The 20,639-nt window shown below is 39.0% G+C and overlaps 1 protein-coding gene across 3 annotated transcripts in view; it reads left to right on the top strand.

Moving 5' to 3' along the window:
- Positions 1 to 9,058: 9,058 nt before the first annotated feature.
- Positions 9,059 to 20,639, top strand: part of zbtb16a (zinc finger and BTB domain containing 16a) — a 113,726-nt gene continuing 102,145 nt past the window's right edge. For 2 of the 3 annotated variants that reach the window (XM_039693865.2, XM_039693863.2), the window contains exons 1-2: positions 9,059 to 9,168; positions 11,366 to 12,715. In XM_039693865.2, coding sequence (XP_039549799.1) covers positions 11,457 to 12,715 — 1,259 coding nt within the window. In that variant the 5' untranslated portion in view covers positions 9,059 to 9,168; positions 11,366 to 11,456. The remainder of the gene's footprint in view (positions 9,169 to 11,365; positions 12,716 to 20,639) is intronic. The other variant, XM_039693864.2, reaches the window with a different exon arrangement.

Genomic DNA, 20,639 nt, shown 5'->3' with positions numbered 1-20,639 from the left:
ATGAGCCCAGCTGGATTTGTTAGCCCCTTTTATAACTCTCCAGGTGTAACTTTAAAATAACATTTTTTTTTAAAAAATCGAGAAAGTTTTATTAGTATTATTTGCAACAAATTTACTGTTTCAAATAGTATGGTGAATATAGAAGCTGCCCATATATCACCATAGGAATCAGATTAAATCGACTGAATCGACAGGACAGTACCCAGAAAAGTTAAAGGAGAACTCCGGCGCAAAATGAACCTTTGGTCTAATTACACATTGTTACCTAGTCAACCGTTATCTGAGATTTGTTTTCATGATTGCCGAATGTAAATAGTTTTATCTCTAAAAACAGTTTGGCCTATAACGCTAGTATAACACTAGTATATGGGGCATAGATTAATGACAAATAAAAATCGCTTGTTATTACCACTAACAAGGCTCAAAATAGCCCCACACTAACACGACAGCATAATAAGGGTCCCTACATTCAAACCGAAGCATTGAGAACTTTGTCAGTGTCCATACAGTTTAATAAGAAGATATTTTATACACACAGTCAACTTCGCGAAAATAGGAAGAAGCCATCTTTGAAAAATAGTCTCTACCAGTCGATCTACGAACTGGTGAGATGTGAATAAGGTGATAAGGTGAGCACGGACAGTAGGCTATGTACATATTGAAGACAAGAAAATGGTTTGTGTTTGTGTTTCTTCCGGAAACAACGGACCATATGAGATTCTGCACAGTTCAGCGCACTTGGATCGGCGTTCGTAGATCGACTGGTAGAGACTATTTTTCCAAGATGGCTTCTTCCTGAATTCGCGAAATTTACTGTGTGTATAAAACATCTGCTTATTAAACTGTGTGGACACTGACAAAGTTCTCAATGCTTCGGTTTGAATGTAGGGATCCTTATTATGCTGTCGTGTTACTGTGGGGCTATTCTGAGCCTTTTTAGTGGTAATAACAAGCATTTTTTATTTGTCATTACTCTATGCCCCATATACTAGCATTATACGCCATAGGCTAAACTGTTTTTAGAGATAAAATTATTTACATTCGGCAACAAATCATGAAAACAAATCTCAGATAACGGTTGACTAGGTAACAATGTGTAATTAGACCAAAGGTTCATTTTGCGCCGGAGTTCTCCTTTAAATACATCGTTAAAATAGTCCGACTACAGTGACATCACAACAATAGCAAACCACAACGATTGTTCCTAATGGACAAAATAAAGTCCCATCCAACATTTTTCTCATTCAAGAAGCCAATTCAGTCACATGGGATGAAAATCGCAACTTACATTTCATGCCAAGTTTAATCAAAATAATTTCCCCTCTTGCAACAGATGATGTGTTTACTGAGAAACACATGAGATCACAGTCCATAGTGTTATTTTGATGTAACCTGCATAAAGAGTCACTGAAAAATCCCCTCCACTAATTAAGATAGTCTTTCTAGAACAGGAAAACACAAACAGACGAAGTGATCCAAACAGTAGAAAGTCCCAGCGCCGTTGGACTACATCAGTGCTTTTGGAACGCCATTCAGCCAATCAAATTCGAGTGCTGGAACTAGCTATTAATAAGATTTACAGTTTTTATTTTTTAGCAGAGCAGATAATGATTTTCTTTGCAGACCTACAGTGTAAATTAAAGTGAATGCTAATGATGCTAATTCTAAATTATGTTCAACTGCTCCCGTGGGCTGCAGCAGAATTACTGTACAGTGAGAAATGTTTATAGTGCATCTATTTGCATTATTGATGGGAATGAGGCTCATTTGAATATCACTGGACACAGACCCAGCCTAGTAAATCTACAAGACTCCGCTGACTAATATGTTTAATTAGAGGTGATATATTACAGCTTATTAATTATTTACAGAAACGGCAATCATGTCTGCAGTCATAGGGACAAAGAAAATGAGGATCCGTGGAATGAAGAAGGTGAGGTAATGAAGGTACCGAAATAAAACGGAACAAATGAGAAACGAAGAGCTGGTGTGCAATGCCGAGTGTTCCGCTCCGTCCTTCCTGCCATGACGTTTCTCGGTATGTGCTGTGGATCTGAAGGGAATGCAGGAGGAGAGACATGAATCCGATATCCTTGAGCGGTTAAAGGCCTGTGTGCCTCCGAAACCGCTGTGAAAGGTGGACTGGAGAAGAAAAGCAGCGGCCTCGCAGGGATTAGCCACAGGAGATTCCCTGTGGATAGCTGTCCTTTTTTTCCCAGGGACACTGTAATATGATTACTCTGTTGTTTGCGCCCGGTCCAGTGGTTAAGCACTATGGAGAGGAGGGTTCGGCCACCTCCAGGATGGACAATGAGAGAAATTTTTGGAGGGAAAGTTGGAATTCTGCTTGACTGAGGACAGCTGGGGTCTTACACTTAGAGAGGAAAGATGAGGAAAAAAAGTGCCCTTTTCTTTAGCTGAATGAAAGGCGGCTGTATGGTTGCTCTGTACCACTGCGATCAGCAGAGGTGCACCAGGCAGGGTCAGCAGGGCTCTTTGGATCTCTACAGAGGCCCCGGGCTCCCCTCCTGCACCCCTACTGTTACACAGAGGAAAGGCATTCTCCGACGGACGTCATCGCAAATGTTTATCAGTGCAAATAACAAACAGTTTTCCTTGTTGCCCTTTTGAAAAGCTCCGGGACGTGTTGTTTGTGAAAAATAAATACTGTCGAATTTCGTCACATGTGTTTCATTTCATTCCAATTAGTGAGTAAGCATACACAATCCAAGGCAGCAACCAAATGTAATAGGTCCTGGTTAGAGCTCTATCATGCTATATGTTTAACCTCTTATTTGAGGCCTTGAATGATGGAGTGTGTGATTTTTTTTAATTTTCTACAGGCACAAGATTGCTGTGAGCGCAAGCCTTGGTCAGCGCGGTTTGTTTGACGGGCCTATCATTAATCATCATTGGCACTGTTTAAACTGTATTGAGCGTCCAGGTCTTGTTCAACACGGGGACAATGGTTTCTCAAAGCTGCTTCAGACCTGAAAGAAAGTTTATAAAACTTCCACCCAATTGAAACTGCAGGGAAGCTCCTTTTAAAAGAGGTTAGTATTCATTCGAACACTATGGTTAACGGCCCGGGCCGCTCCCATAAAAGGAAGCAAACCACCCACAACCCTGATGGAAAAGTGCTCTTATGATGGACAGCACATTCTCATCACTTCTGATCATTTTGAAGCAGCACAAAGGTGCTTTCTTTCCTTTCATTTAAGTGATGATGTCCTGCCCAGTGCTAAATTTAAATTTGAGTTTTAGCCTACCAATTTTGAAATGACAGTAATCAAGAAACGTTTTTCTATTTAAAGCTTGTGATTAATGACGACCCAGTGTGAAATATTGAGATGACCCCCTGAGTACCTTGCAGATTCAGATCATTTGGTATTATCAGTCATTCGCATCAGATGAGCCCGTAATGGGGAAGAAAGGAAGATTGAAGATTAGGTGTACGGGACAGAGGTCAGTAATGAAGAGACGTCGAGTACACGTGAATCGACATAACGATGAATGACTGTATCTATCTGTAAGTCAGTTATTCATAAAATGTTTGATTTGAATTTTTGTCAATGAGATGTGTGACATAATCATGTCAGATAGCAAAACATGAAGCCTGGTGTATGTATGATTCATGGTCTATAAATGTAAAGGGGTATGTAAAATTTGTTTAATAAATTATTTTAGATTTTGTCAGGAATGTAAATTTAAATAATTTATATGTTCATGTTAAATGGATAACAGCACCAACTATAACAGCCGTTTAAAATCATCTCTTAATATTAATAGTTATGGCAAGGTTCATGCATTAAAAGATGTTACATTCATGCAGACAAGATTCATGTTGACAGGAACAACACAAAACACATAACTTTTGAATGAGCAAAATTGTATATGATTTTAATTACGGTAAATATAACTGAAAACCTCAAATTTTAAGACATTCGTGTGTGTGTGTGTGTGTGTGTGTGTGTGTGTGTGTGTGTGTGTCAACAGTTGCTTAAAACTTTATAATATTCTGGGAAGAGATAGAGGATTGAATCATGTGTGCAGGCTTGATACAAGTTATTACTAACTCTGTAAACTCTGTAAAAAAAATTACACTCAAGAAAAGTTTCTATATAGAACCTTCAAATGTTCTATCAGCGCTGCGTATTTGGAACCCCTAAAAGGTTCTATACAGAATCCTATTTATGGGGTTCAATAATAAGAACCCTTTAGGGTTCTTTGTAACCAGGAAAAAGGTTCTATATGGAAACTTTTGCGTTCATTCATTATCATTTGTTTTGTCCTTTCTGGATTAAATATTTCATATTATTGACAAACATCAAGACACTAAAATGTATTTATGAATGCATGTGAATGATCACAAAATTCAAGATATGGGGGTTAGAAAATGTATATATTTATATCATTTTAAGTAGTTAACCAATATCACACGACATTGTTGGTTTAACTTAAAAAATGAAGTAACCTGGCTGCCTCAAAAATTTAAGTTCATTGAAATGGAAAAATTGAGTTTTGATTTAATCATCAGAAACTTAAAATATTGTGTTATCTGAACTACATAAATTATTTTAGTTGATTTGACAAAAGAAATAATGTTGTGATTACAAATCATGAAAATATTTTTTACAGTGTACCATTTCAGTTTTTCTCCCCCAAAACTTAGCATGATATTAAATTACTATACAACAGTTTAATAAACAATAATTTAATTACAACTACAAAATTTTGCAGAATAATGTAATATATGAACAAATAATAGCCTGTAAAGAACCTTTGTGCCAAATGGGTTCTTTCTTGTCAATATAGAACCTTTTTTAGCATAAAAGGTTCTTTGGAGTTGAGTAAAGAACCCTATGCTGTATAGAACCCCAATGAACCCTCTTTTAAGAGTGTAATTTTAACTGTATAAAAGACTGAAATGTGACAGTAAAAACCTGTTAGTAATCAGTGGCTGGAATGTGTGTGTCCACATAGAGCAGTCAGAGATTGTGAGATCTGTGACCTCTGAAAATGAGATTCTTGTCACTTGAAACCAGCAAAGGTTTACCAGCAAAGTTCTATTGTTCAGCCTGCTGATACCACATCAGTATTGATCAATGGATCACCTTGTCATCTAACCAAACAGGTATGAGGCTGGAAGGAGAGTGGTGGCAAATATGCACTCAGTAGAGTAAACGGCTCTGTCAACGTGACTTCTCCAATCCATTAACAAAGAGAATGCCAGCCAAAAAAAAGACATAATGCAGTAAAAAGTGTGATCAAGTGGTGTTTTTACCATTTTCGAACGTATTCAGCCAATTTTCTGATATTTAGACGAATATCAGTAACCAGACAGGTTTTGGTCTCATTGACTACTATGGAAGTCAATGGGACCAGAAACTGTCTGGTTGCTGATAGTCCTCTAAATATAAAAAAAATGGATTCGAAACTGGTAAAACTCAACTCTTTAACTCTGGAGGGGTGCTAACCAAAAAAAAAGTGGAGTATCCCTTTAAATGTAAGCCTAACTCTAAACATGCGGTTGACTCAGGTATGTTAGCCTTTATGCATGATATACGGGATAAAAGGTCTCAGAAGGAATTTTTAGCATGCACAGAGAAGGGCATTTTGTACAGGAGAAAATCCACCCAAGGTCAGAGGTAAGGGGTCAGAGGTCATGGGGGCAGGCCCCCAAAGCATAAGACACCCCCAGGATTAAACAAATGTAAAAAGAGCCTATTCAGTCAAAGCCTTTGGTGAGATTCACAAAGATCCACTGTTAGCTCATCTCTCGCATGAGCAAAACCTTTAGGGCATGTCAGTACCACACCCCAGTACTTCACTAATGATTTATACAGTATATGCGAATATGAACTATGTGGATAAATAGGCAGCAAACATCTACTCTTAGTGCATTCAGAACCATTTCAATGGTGTTATGCATCATGTGATGTTGCATATATTCAATTACAGTATAAGTGTCAGCAACTGTGCTGAAAGGCACTCCTGCAGAGCCAAGGCCAATAAATTGCACTTAAATACATTTTTTTCAGTAAAGAACATCATCTTATATATGTTTACAATGTGTGACTTGACCAAGGGGTTAAGTTTTAGAGTTTGATTTCTAAATATGAATGGTTTTAATGTGTGCTACATATATGCAATATATACATTCTTGGACTTACTTTACAGATTTCACTATTTTCAGACCTGTGTTGGCTTGTGCTTTCCACTTTTGATTATAAAAATGTCATTGTATCATTTCAGTCTTATCCAGTAAAATGTGGATTAGATGGAGATTAGGGCAGTGTCTTTGTATTTATCCCCAAGTAAGCCAGCACAGCATGTAGCTCAAAGGTGATGGCACTCTATGATCTCCCATCTTTCACGCAAAATCTTGTTTCCCTCCATTTTCAGGCTACCGGGATAAATTGCACTGAAAATATGAGTGACAAATAGCTGATGGCAGTTGGAATTGAATGAGAGCATTCAGTTTGCCATTTTTTACTGATAGGTCTGCACAGTTTATTTTGCCCAATACTATAATTTAGTCTATTTTTAATCAAAGTCAGCATATATCATTACATTCTACCAAGAAATTTTATAAACAACATGTGCTACTCAGAGTAAATGCATGCTAAATGGGGTGGTGGTGGTGGTGGGGGGGTGTCATCATCATCAACATATGTTTTTAATCCAATGATGAGTAAATTAAAACAGCAATGTAAGCACCTTATATGACTTTATGTAAACACCAAAATAGAATATATGAGTTGTATATAAGTTCCAACAATGTGCGTTCAGTCTTTGTAACGTTCACCGTTGTAGAAATTTAAGGTGAAAGTCAGATGCAAGTGTTAACTGTCTTTAAGGAGTCTTTAATGATGTGGAGGTTTGATGGTAAATGAAATCCAATGAAGTTTGACCATCAAACATATATTCTCAAATGTAGCTAGAACAATCCCAAACAGGACCACAAATTTGGCACAAACATTGATTCAGCAGATAAAAAGTCCGAAATAGCATTCGAAAATAGAATTAGTACGTTCCAAATCGTAGTAGCCTATGTTAAAATGAGTGTTCCAAAGAGACCTGGCGGTCTTCTATATCTGGTCAGAATCTGAAGTGCAGATCAATGCACACTCTAACGGCTGATATTGCCTTCAACCCATCACGCGTTGGAAGATGATTCGGTTAGAACTGCAAACACGAGTGCAAAAAAAGTGCTCAAAAACTACAGACATGGCGGATGCGCGAGTCCGACGGTTTGGTTTAGATAAAGGAGACGAAAACGAAAATGTATGCATTCATTGTTGTTGTCTACATTATTATAGTGCATCTGCAGCAGCATTGTGATTTGCAAAGACGTATTTAGCCATTAACTTTTAAATGCATTATTATATTCAAATTCCAAACACACGAGGAAAGTTTCTGTATGAAAGACCCACTGGCAGATCAAAGTGCTACAGCATTTCTCTCCGAAAACGTAAGAAATGAACGTAGATTGAATAGAGGATTTAAACTGTGACACGATGATTGACAGGGCAGTTTACGGTAATAAGATGCACGCGACAGAGCTGTCCGTTAAAGGTGACGAATTAGTGTGTCCAGCTTGCCTCCTTTGCTATACACTCAAAACAAAAGAATTAATGTTTTCTTCGCAAAAAGAGTAGGCCTGTATACTTTTAGGGCGTAGTAGCCTATAAGTAGGCGAATTGGAACGCAGCATGCATGCGTAACTGACAGTTGTCTGTTACATAGTTGTTTGACTATAAAAACATCTAATTAAACATTTTAAAAAGACATGTACGATTCTAATTGACTGAATATGTACAATTCACCATCAAATAAGTGATATTGTCGATCTATTAAATCTTTTTGAAAACATTTTGAATCCCATGTATGAATCCTCTAATGAATCATTTATTTTCTCAAAGAGAATAAAATATTTTTAAATAAAAGAGAGCTTGTCTTTAAGTAATTTCACAAAAAGGAACTAAGTTAATAGCTCATGTTGTGTTTTTTTTATTCAATTCCTACAGCATTTATTATCTTAGTTAATGTTAATTTTGACATTTACTGCATTATTAAAATTAAACGTTGTATTGGTTATGCACTGTGAATGAACATGAACAAACAATGAACATCTGGATTTTTAACCAACATTAAAACAAAGTTGAATGCACTTATATTTTCATATTTTCATGATTTGTTATCACATAATTTTTTTTTCTTTTAGAAATTGTACGTAGTTCAGATATAATAGTTTAAGTTTCAAAATAAATCAATCTCCATTGTAATAACTCTTTTTTTTTTCAATGTACAAATGTGTTTAAGGCAGCCACTCACTTTTTAAAGTTACACCAACAATAAGTTTCTTGTATTACAAATGTGTTGCTCATTGTCCGTTCATGTCAGTTAATGAATTATGAATTAATGCATTAACTAATACTAATTTAAGACCTTATTGAAAAGCATTACCTTATTATTATTATTAGTAGTTTTTATTTATAGGTAGGCCTGTTTATTTATTCTGAGCATAATTAGAATCAAGTGTTTTATTGGCTCAAGCACACAAGAAGAAATTTGGCATGCATGGTAGCTTCTTCTGTAGCCTAAAATCTTATGAATAAGCGTTATTTATTGGCATGGCTCCACGAAGTGTAAATTAAAGTACAACAACAAAAAGAAAAAAGAAAAAAACACATGTAGGCCTACGTTTACTAACATAGGCTACAGAACGTTGCTCACACGAATGTGTAAGTGGAAATTGCACTTATTGGTTCGCAAAGGTCTAAATATGAATGTACATATCGCACAGAACTTTAATATTTCAGTCGGCGCAGAGCTCATTGAGAAGTTAGTCGGGTGTAGAAGAAGTAGTAGCAAAGGTGATGATGCTTGAAGGTTAATGATTAAAGTCCAAACGCTGTGATAGATAATGTCCCAGACACGCTGGCCTATATTCGACAGCCCCCTAGGTGTCTCACTTTAGCAGTGTTTGTCAGGACTCCGGCGAGGATGTGCGCTGACGTCACCGCAGTGTTGATTTGCTAAGCGGCGAGCAGAGAGGAGTTTAGTGCGCGCGCGAGAGAGATAGAGCGGGTACTGTGAACTGCGTTACTATGCTACAGTCCTAATAACCGCACGCTCGGAAGCCAAACGTGCAACACAGGTGAGGTGAGTACAGGCGCGCACCTTTAAAACACCCACAGCTCCTGACATACCCCTCTGTCTGTGTGTTTTCACTTTAGGGAAATGTTCACATTAAGAGAGAATCCGCGTTGTGTTGATCAGATGTGTTTGCGCGCAGCATCACATCAAGTTACAGTGTTTCTACTGTTGCTTCAAGTGAAGGTGAATTGTGAGAGTGCACCGAAAAAGTAAAAGTGTGGCTGTCAGCGTTGTGCAGGCTCCGGACAGCTGTTGGATATGTCTGTTTATGTTCATCTTTACACATGTGGAGATGTTATGTTGACGTAAGCGTGTGTTTTAGTATTCGGGGGACGTGAGGTCGGCTCGCGCACCAGACAGTGACGTGCTTCCATGTGCTTTATTCTCAGCGTGACCGCTTCAAATTGAACGTTCAGACAGTTTAAATATGCCATAACTGAAGTTTGGTGTTGATCAAACAGTTATGGGTTTTTGATGATTATTTTGGTTGTCAGTAGGTAGCCTATAATCATTAAATCAGCGACACCGTGGAGGAGCGTGTCACTGTCTTTCAAAATGAACTGAATTGTACTGTAGCCTACAATTCAAGTAAAATGACTTTTTCCCATGCCTGTTTTATTCCAATATTGAAATAGATCAGTTAAACCCAAACGCTATTTTGCTTGGCCTCACGATGTGTCTATGAAATAACAGGCGGGTCCTTATTTAACTTAACGTTACATTGATTCACGTGTGAAACAGTCGAATAATCATTAATTGATCAGTCAAATGAGCTCTGCCTAGACTTTTCATTGATTTTTTTTTATCGTATATGAGGTAGATGGCTGCAATCACAGCAGTAGTTGAATAAAATGATTAAAGGAGTATTCGTTTCTTGTCTGTTGTTTTAGTTGTACAGTTCGCGTGCGTGAATCACTGGCGTCATTAGTGCTAGCGTCTCATAGTTACTGCGCTTTAACATTAATTTCTCATTTATTACTCGTCTTCCTGTATTCTCAGGTAATTTAAACAGCGTGAAACCCCTGGAATATATTTCTCTCCTGTCGTCCTTTATCATAACTTTTCCATATTTGCTGTCGGAGACGGTATTTACAATGAAAAAGCCCGTCATTCACCGCTATGAATGACGGTATATTATAGTGTTAAAGATTATAGTGTTTAACAAGGACCATTAGCTCTTCACTGGTGAGGCTTTTGTTGATTAAAAAAAGTGGGAAATATTACATCTGAGTAAACCCCCCGTTTCGTATCTTCTATTTTAATGTGATATTGTTATTAAAGGGACCACTTCCTCTCCGCGCTTGCCAAATGTTACAGGTGGATCTTCCTCGGATTATGTTCACTCAAAAGTGATATTACTCAAATGCCACGGGAATGTTTTTGTTATAGTGTTAGGTTGCTGAACAAGGTTCATTTTAAACTCAAATCATAGCTAGGGTGTCTTTTTATTAAGTAGCATAATAAATTGTGAAAATGAAGTAGCCTAAATGTAAAAAGTGATGTAATGACAAATGGCCAACCATGAGCTTTTTGACAAATGACAGGTTTTGTTTTTAAACATTATATTTTATGTGTCTTGATGCTTTATCTTTAAAACATTATAGCTATCAGACATCTATATAATTTACATATGGTAGATGGATGTGTATTTAAAATAAAAATGGCATTTTGATGTGTTTTAGGAGCTCTGAGCTGTTTTGTGTCATCCTCTGTTCCACTTCCAACTATTCCTGGCAACAGCTTGCCTCACTCTCCATGCTCCGCTCAGTATCCCTGCCTGTGATGAGAATACTGAATAAGATGCCATTTCATTTCAGGAGGCTGTTGATGGGCTTTGTGAGGCGAGCTTGAACACATAGAAACAAAGGCTTGATTACTGTCAGCCTTTACTAGAGCTAAAGCCAAGTTTCCCCGTTTCTCATGTGGGCCACTTGTCGTTTTTGGTTTATTTTGTGCGATTTGACCGACTTGGGGTCGGATTTTGGGAATCCGGCCTCAAGGTTCCCTTGGGAATATTTTTGGCTATTAAATGCTTTATTTTAACAATACACTACAGAGTGGACCGTAAATATAATTTATGGCATGTTTTTTGGGGTTTTTTTAAATGGAAAAAATTAAGAATGATGGTTGTTAATTTAGAAACAAAGAATAAACATTGAGACTTTGTTGTATGTAACGGTGGGCCTCTTTCATCTCTTTCTAGATTGACCTTATCTTGTTTACAAAGATAACTGAACAGACTGCTACGTGGAAAGAAAGACTCATGAGTTGGCAGTGTGGATTTCAGAGACGTTATGGATTTGACTAAAATGGGTATGATCCAGCTCCAGAACCCCAATCACCCCAATGCCCTGCTGCACAAGGCTAATCAAATGCGCCTGGCCGGCACACTGTGTGACGTGGTCATCATGGTGGACGGCCAGGAGTTCCACGCTCACCGGACTGTGCTGGCCTGCACCAGTAAGATGTTCGAGATCCTATTTCACCGCAACAGCCAACATTACACTCTGGACTTTCTCTCACCAAAGACCTTCCAGCAGATTCTGGAGTACGCCTATACTGCCACGCTCCAAGCTAAAGTGGAGGATCTGGATGACCTGCTGTACGCAGCAGAGATCTTAGAAATAGAGTACTTGGAGGAGCAATGCCTGAAGATATTGGAGACCATCCAGTCGTCAGATGAAAATGACACGGAGGTCAACATGAACGATGGCGGCACAGAAGACGACGAGGAACGCAAGGGACGGCACGCCAGGAACCTGGGGGGTTCGAAAAAGCATTCCGTGGAGGAAGGCGGCTACGGGTCGGCTGCCCAGCAAGCACTGGGGCTGCCAGGAATGGTGGATCAGAGTCCCTCGGTCTCCACCTCTTTCGGCCTCTCCACCATGAGCCCAACCAAAGCAGCCGTGGACAGCCTAATGAGCATCGGCCAGTCCCTCCTGCAGAGCACCATGCACCCCGGAGTGGGTGCAGAGCATCCCCTGCATGGCAATTCCCACCCCATGTTGGGAGAGATCAAGACGGAGATGATGCAAGTAGATGACAGCAGAGAGCACGAGAGCTCTAAAGCCATGGAATCCAGCGCCTCCAGCAACGGCGAACGCAGCGGAGAGTCCGACAAGAACCGCGACGGGCCCGGCACCCCCACCAGGAGCAGCGTGATCACCAGTGCCCGTGAGCTGCACTATGTCAGGGAGGAAGGTATGGGTGACCAGCAGGCTGAGGTCAGCCAAATGGGCTTGGAGGCCATGGCGGGGATGACCGAAAAACACTTGGCGTCACTCTACGGCATTCCCCCTAACCACAAGAACGAAGCGATGCTCTCTATGCCCGCCTCCATGGCCTCATCCTTGCACATGTCCCCAGCCCTGGCCATGTCCATGGACTTCAGTGCCTACGGGGGCTTGTTGCCTCAGAGCTTCATCCAGAGGGAGTTCTTCAGCAAGCTCGGCGAGTTAGCTGCCGGGATGAAGCCTGACGGCCGCGTCCCGAACGAGCGCTGCAACGTGTGTGGTGCCGAGCTGCCTGACAATGAGGCGGTGGAGCAGCACAGGTAAGCCACCGTTTTCATTTTGTTCATCGAGGTGGTGTGCATAAAAGCATGTTGTTGTTTTTGTCTCCACTGGCAAAGGCAGGGTCCCTAATTCAATTAGGCTTCTGCGCTCTGTGAAACAAAGGACCACAAGGTGCCCATTTTTAGAAATGCTTTTGATTAAAGAACTTGGTTGCAGAGAAATGTTAGTGGAAGATGAGTCATGATGGTTAACTGTTGATTGCTTATCATCTTTCATGCTGGAGGTCAATTTGCTTAACACTCTGCCTGCGGTGGATATGAGAGAGAGTGATTGCAGAGCTGATTTACGCACGTATGTTTTCCTCTTGCTTTGCCCTTATCAAGAAAAATTGCTCTTCAGCTAAAATAACATTTGAAAGGAGTGAGGGGGGAAAATGCTCTCAATCAAGTTGCAATATAACTATTTGAAACGGTTAAAAATCACTCGTACAGTTAATTCATCTTGAAAATTAATGTATTCTATAAACAAAAAATACAGTATTGATTAAGTGCCAATTTATAATAATAAAAAAAAATCTGTAATTTTTTTTATGAGCATAAGAAATTGGTAAAAAAATAGAGATAATTATAGACTTTTCACATGCTCAGTAGTTCAGTAAATGTGCTTGCAAGTTTATATTCTTCATCTTTACTGTAAGATGTCATTTTCAGATATATTGCCATAACTGCACACACAAGACAAGGCATTCCCAGTGTAGTGAAGAAAAATAATTATTTTTAACTTGATTCCTTTAAGTGGGCTGTCTGTTTGTCACGGCTCCCAGGCGTTGGGTGCTGATCACTTCCAGGCCTGTGTTGGTGGTTGCCTTAGTGGTCCTGGAGAGCCTCTGGCTGAGCCCATTAGCTGCACCTGGAGAGGGGACAGGCTAATGGGAAGCAGCCTCCCCACCTACCCCTTGACCCCCATGGTGTGGCCAGTGATGAGTAGGGCAGCCTGGGCCCCAGCCACCCGGGACAAGGAGGGCCTTATTAGCTTTATGAGTAGAGCAGACTGTCCAGCCCAGGAAATGAGGAACTGTGTGTAGGACCTAGCCCGACCTCCACGGCGTAACCTTTTGGCCACTTTACTGGCCTCTGGTTTATGTCAGTGTGACTTGTGGGGGTGTTGCAAGGAGCTGACATGAGGTGAGGAAATCCACGGCAGACGTTATCAGCTTTTGAAGGCTGTAGCCGCACCCTTGTTGCTGTCGACTAGACGAGGCTTGCTGGATTCATACGTCAAATTTATCTGTACAATGTTTTAGAATAGGACAAAACATTTACATTTATTCAATTTGTCTTATGGTATTAAAATCCATGGATGTTATTACTGCACTTAAGAAACGGCTTGTGACTCGAATGAGGAGCTGAATGTGTTTATTCTGTCATGAAGGAGGCTGTTCAGTTGCTGTCTAGCGGAGAGAATTTTGATGTGATAAAAGATAAAGTTAAAGTGAGCCAGTCATGCACATCCCGGAGTCAATTGCAGTGAGGTGCAATAAGATTATAAAGTAGCGACTGTCTCTGTCTCTTCAAAGAGATATTGATTATGTAGGTCCTGCCGTAGTCTGAACAAACCATAGTACGTTATTTTGATAACTGCGTGAGTTTTAGTGCCGTTTGTTTAAAGGATTTCAGTAGATACTGAAGGTTTCTTAATGACAGGCCCTGGATTGAGAAAAAAAAATGGTTTGAGTGTTCCTCCTTAATCTGTTGGAATGCACAACGGTGAAAGTTCATCTGAGGATTCAGTTTCAGTCCAAATATTCATGCATCTTTGGAAGTGCTCAAGATGGCATTAATAAATCCCTCTTAATTACCTTCATTATTCACTGAGTGAAAAATGTTCATTCAACCTTATGAGCTTTAAGGTTTGTGTTTATCTTTTAAGAGAATAATTGACAAGCCGTGTTAATTTACAAGTTCTCTGTGCTTGCTTGTGTGACTCATTGAAGTCAGCGCATTGGCATGTCAGATGTTCCGAATTTTACTGAAAAGGATTTTGCCGAAACATCCAGTGACATGTAATTGAAGTAGTTTAAGCTGCACTGTGTTGAGATGGCGATCCATATTGTTATTTTATCTGATTTGGTACATTAAATGTTCTTAAGATGGTCATGTTTCAGTTTAAATTAACATTCACTGCTTCAAAAAAAAAATCTAAATGACGCATGACAGTGATAATAGAATCTAATGTCAAATCATAAAAAAAAATCGAATGATATTAGATCCTTCCCCATTCTTATTTTATGCTAGAGATGTCATTTAGATGTACTTTTCTACTTTACTTTCTTTTGAAGTTGCAATGATCTTCCTTTTTTTAATAAAAGGAATGAGTGTCAGATTTGCCATGGTGAGGTTTTCTTTTTAAAGTTTTTTACATCGCAGCTCTTGACGGCTTGCAGCAGACGGGGCGGCAGCTCTTGTGACTAATTACAGATTATTTTGCAACATCTTGTGCCGGGGTTCCAGCCATCTCTAGCTCTCTACTTGAAAAATATTTCTATTTGAGAGTTCATTTAGGGCAAACAGGTCAAGCTAACGTCTGTAATTGTTTCCAGATTAGGCACAGGGTTTTTCTCTCTCTCTCTCTGTGTGTGTGTGTGTGTGCGCGCGCGCATTTGGGAGCGAATGCATCAGTAAGTGCTTGTTTCCTGTATAAATTTAGCTTTCTGCATTCATTCCCCATTGCCCTGGGTTATGTCATAAAGTTCTGAATGATATGTGCATTACTTCTAAAACCATGCGAGTGTCAAGACTATCCTATTAACTAGACCACTGGAGAAATATTGTAATATCTGGAGTAGATGAATGTCTGTGGGTTGCCTAAATGAACATGTTTATTTGTATTTAAACCACCCAGAGTTCCCTACAGTAGCTAAATCGAAGCATGTTAGTAGATTTTTTTTATTTTCCATTTTGCCAAGGAAAATAGTTTTGGTCCTTTGACGCATGGAAACTTGTTACAGAAATATTTCAGCAACCTGCCAAAAAGAAAATAATCAACATGCACAGCATCGAAATAGTTTTTCTTGGACCGCCGCCCTTTTTTTTTTTTTTTTTTTTGAAAGCAATAGATGTTTGGTTCTTGTAAATGGCAGACAGGTGAAAGACTGTTGAACATAGTGGAGCTAGCTATGGTGTTTAAACAGGAGGCAGGGTCTTATCTGTGCATATCAGAGACAGTGATAACCCTGTGCTCTCCTTTCCACTATACCAAGAGCAGATGGGGGTGATAAGTCCTCATGGTGCTGCAGAACGAGATAACACCAGGCTGCAGTGAGGTGAGAGGCACCTCACAACTTTCCTTGTATGTTCACAAGTGCAGCTGAATCTCACCACATAGCTGTAACTCTCCTGCCACGGCTGTTCCATGGATATCTGACACACGAACTTGATGATGATGATGTTCCGTTTGTGTTCTGCTGCTGTAGCATTAAACAGCGAGCAGGTGTAATATGGTGTATTGTGTTGTCCGCCCCATGAAATTAGGAAAGAAAGTGCAGGTTTTCCCTCAGGATTTTGTGAAACTGTGGTGAGTGGACCTCAGTGCACTTTGAGAGTTTAAAATTTAGCACTCCAAACATTTAGCACATGTTCAATGTGTCTTGTACCTTGTCTCAGTCTATTACTACTACTACTAATAATAATAACGTTCTAATATTATTCCTATGACTTAACAGCCATATATTGTAAAACAAATACACTGAAAGATAAATAAAACTTTCAGAATTAGTTTTGTCCTAAATCTTATCTAAACCTGTGAGATTTTATTTTGACGGAAACTGCAGGCGAGCTTTTATTTTGGCGTAAAACAAGTGTACAAACGCTATGGGCAACTATGCAAATGTGAAAATAATATATAGCTGCGTTGCGTTCCCAAATGTACACTAAACTCAGCACAGTTCACTGCATTCATTCACTGTGAACTGAGATGCGGAGCTGAACACGGGAGTGAAGTCCGCACTTCTCATTGCCCAGCGCAAACAGACAGTCTTTAGGCGTATCGCACTTTCGATTTTTTTTTTTTTTTTTTTTTTTTTGTTTGACAGCAGTGGCGCAAAAACATGACATTTTAAAGAGCTTTAATGTTATTATGAGAAGTTGAAATATATTTTCGGGCTGCTACACTCTAGTTAATGGATGGGAAGCACTGAAATCTTTTTGTGGCGGTCAATGTTAAATAATCAATGTAGGGGAAACACTGAAGTCATTCAGATTTGGAATGAATTAACTTTGAATTGAACTAATTTTTAGGTGAACTCTCCCTTTAAGACAATACCATTTACCTTGGCCATTTTGGTTACTGTGTAGGTAATATGCTAACAAGCACCTATTTAGGACTGAAATTTCAGTTATCAAAGTTGCATAATATATTTCAAATTGGTAATAAATTGTCAAAAAATACCTTTTTATTAGAAAACGTTTTCTGCTGTCATTAACACTGTCATTATACTACTAGGTTCTTTTAACTGAAACAATGCTTTACAGTAATTTGAAAGTGATTGCAGTACCAGTTTTAGCCACAAGCTTGCAAATGGCTCCTTTAATAATAATATTACAAAAATATAATTTTAGTTATAAAATAATTTTTATTCCACCCTGCACACCCACCCACCAGCAAAATAATCATGTCCTGGCTATCTCACAGGCTAACAAGGTCTATGAAAATATGACTTTGGAGCACATTGCCCAACACTAATGTAAAGATCCCCTGCAAGATATATTTGAACTTGGACAATTTATCCATTCAGCTTGCCTTAACTGCGAAACATCCACCATGCCAGCTAATTTGATAGTGTGGTGTTTAACTCTGGAGCTGTATGGTAATTAAGAATGATTGCAATTAAGCCAAAGAGACTTCAAACAAGTGGACCCTTCACTTTGTCAAGTTAGCCAATTAAGTTTCTAAAACTCCTCATGGCTGCTCTGAAAATGGGAATAATTCCCTCCAAAAATGATTTTGACATGTTCATACATTTCTGTAACAAGCATTTCACATTTTTTAGATAGGAGAATCATAATTTTACAAGACACTTTTTCTTATTTTATGTTTTAGATGAGTTTTTTTTATTGATGTTTTAAGGATGAAACTGTGAGCATCATTGCCTAATTAAAGCTACTTTCTTTTTCATCCTTTATCGTAAAGAAGACCGTTAGAGGTTATCATATAAGTAATGTGAATCCACAGGTTTTCGTACTTTAACTTTATTTTACAATTGCATATTAATACATCATCACACACGTTTATAGCTTTAGTTAGCAATGAGTGAAATATGTAGGGTTGGTTCACTCAAATAAATTGTCATCATTTACTCACCCTGAAGTTGTACCAAACCTATATGACTTTCTTCTGCTGAACACAAAATGTTTGTAATAAATGGGCCTATTGGGGCACCATTGACTTCTATACACTGTAAAAATATATATGTTTTATCTAATCAATAAAAAATTGTGGAAACCGATTACAAGCAATATTTTTAATTAAATTGAACCAATTAGAATTGAGTAAGAATTCATCAAATTTAAAATGAGTAAAGTTTGCACCAAAAAAATTAACAAAAATATCTCACTAACAGACAGACGTTAAAGATTAATTAAGAACTATTTATTTGATATTGCCAACAATAACTGATGTTAACAAGCAGAATCACTGAAAGAGAAAACTGTAATTTTAAAACAAACACTGATCTCCATAATGGTGACTGTTTTTTTGGTTGTTGTACGTTTTACTCATTTTTAAATGGTTAACTTTTAATGAATTAATTTGATTAATTATTACTCAGTTCTAATTTGTCACATTTAATTAATAATATTGCTTGTAATCTGTTGCCACAATTTTTTTTATTAGATAAAGCATGTCCATTTTTACAGTGTAGTGTATATATATTTCTTTTCTATACTATACTATGAAAGTCAATGGGCACCACAACTGTTTGATTCCAGACATTCTTCAAAATATCTTCTTTTGTGTTCAGCAGAAGAAAGAAAATCATAGAGGTTTAGAACAACTTCACGGTGATTCAATTATAACAAAATATTGTGTAAAGTATCCCTTTAATGTCTTTAAGAAGTCTGTGTATCTTTCAATGCTTTTTGATTCAGATGCTAGTATTTGTCTATGCAGCCCACATACGGCCGCAGCTGGCAGGCGCCCAATTATGGACAGGCTTTAAAAGCCCCGCTTGAACTGTAAAGATTTACACCGCCACCCCTCTGATCTGGAATCTGCCTTCTGTCCTCACTGTCAAGACAAGAGATGTATCGATTAAAGACTTAACACTAGGTTGCATCATGTGTATTGGACTTGCGCACCTTGACTACAGCTCTGTATCTTCAGAGCCTTGTTGCTGACGTAAAGAAGTTTGTTGATTCTTGTATCAGAGCAGTCCATCAGGTGAATTTCACCACCAAACTCTTATTTGATTCACTTCTGTCCGCCTGTATCTGAGGCGTCGCCTACGCTGGGCTCGGGTCCGGTACTCGAGTGTAGAAAATAAAGAGACTTTTCTCGGGCACATGAATAAGGAATAAAAGTAAACAGACAGGCAAGCAGACAGCTCTGCCTCATATTATTAAAGCGATAGGCATCTGGCATGCCCAGTAAAAAGACATGACAGTTGTGCACAGGGCTTTTTTCACTGAGGTACTTTTCACTGGCCACTTTCTTATCTGTTTTCTACAACTGGAGATGGAAGGATTACAGACAGAGCAGGGCGCTGCAAGCCCACTGCGGTGCCAGGTGGCACACTAGCCGTCTGCAAATATATCTGAAGCCATTCTGCTCCACCACACATGTAGATATGCATATACACGCACCAAAATCAGATTTAAACAGTAACCGTGGAGATGTAGATGAAGCGAAAGCAGGCTGGTTGAGATAAGGCGCGGGTGTTTCATAGAAGGGGCCTCGTCTTTTTGGCACTATTCTAGTGTAATTGGTCACAAGTCAGATTCACTGCTGGTCTGACACTTTGTTCACTGGGATGGATTTGATTTTGCTGTTACTGCCACTTGTTTTTCTTAATAGTCCCAAAGTATTTTAAACAAAAATACATTCGACTTCTTATATCCTCAAAGAAAATCAGCCGCGTTTTATCACAGGTCCCTCTTTTCAGTAAGTACAGTGTTTTAATCCCATCAATATCCCATTAGCATCTGGTTTCTGGCTCCCGCAACATGAAAGAAGACGTGTCGGTTCCACCTCGCTAGTTCTAAGGCGCTGCCGAGCTCCGTATACAATGAAGGTCTGGAGCAAAGGGCCAAGCCAAGCGTGCACGAGGGCTGTGTGAATGCACTACTGGGGCTCCGGAATCCCCTGGAAGTATCAAATCAGAACCTTCCTCAGGCTTCCACCGAGAGGGGCTCTAATTAGCTTCTTTGTTGCCTGTTGAATGGGGTGCCAGAGATTGGCAAGGGGCCCCCGATAGAGTGATACAAGTGTGCTATGGAGGGGGTCATAAAATACCCATCACATTAGATCTGTGTGATGTCGGACCAGGTAGGAAGCGGCCAAGCTGCACGTTACAGGATTTGTTTGTGTCAAATGAAATTACAAGCATGGTTGTTGGAGGTGCTTTCTCACTGTTGGTAAGTGAATCCACTGTAAATCCATAAAGATGGTTAAAACGAAAACACACATTTTTTTTGCATAATGTTTAAATCTGTTTGTATACTATACTACAACTTCAAAATAATGCAGGACTGGATTTTCGAGTGCAAAAATTCACCGAACCACATTAAGTGACCGCAACTTTATTATTATTTTTTTTTACTGTTTAAAAGTGCTATTATTCAGTGAATTTATTTTTTGTTATTTAGTGTTTTCTCAGTCTCTTTGCCAAATCTCTTTTCTTACACTCTCTAACTTCCTTTCTTTCTTGCTCTTGGTGGAAATTAAGTTTGCGGAGACATGGCCTAAAGA

The sequence above is a fragment of the Pimephales promelas genome, chromosome 19 (assembly GCF_988280905.1).
Source record: "Pimephales promelas chromosome 19, fPimPro1.hap1.1, whole genome shotgun sequence".
Lineage (NCBI taxonomy): Eukaryota > Metazoa > Chordata > Actinopteri > Cypriniformes > Leuciscidae > Pimephales > Pimephales promelas.
This window is presented reverse-complemented; position numbering and strand designations above follow the sequence as displayed.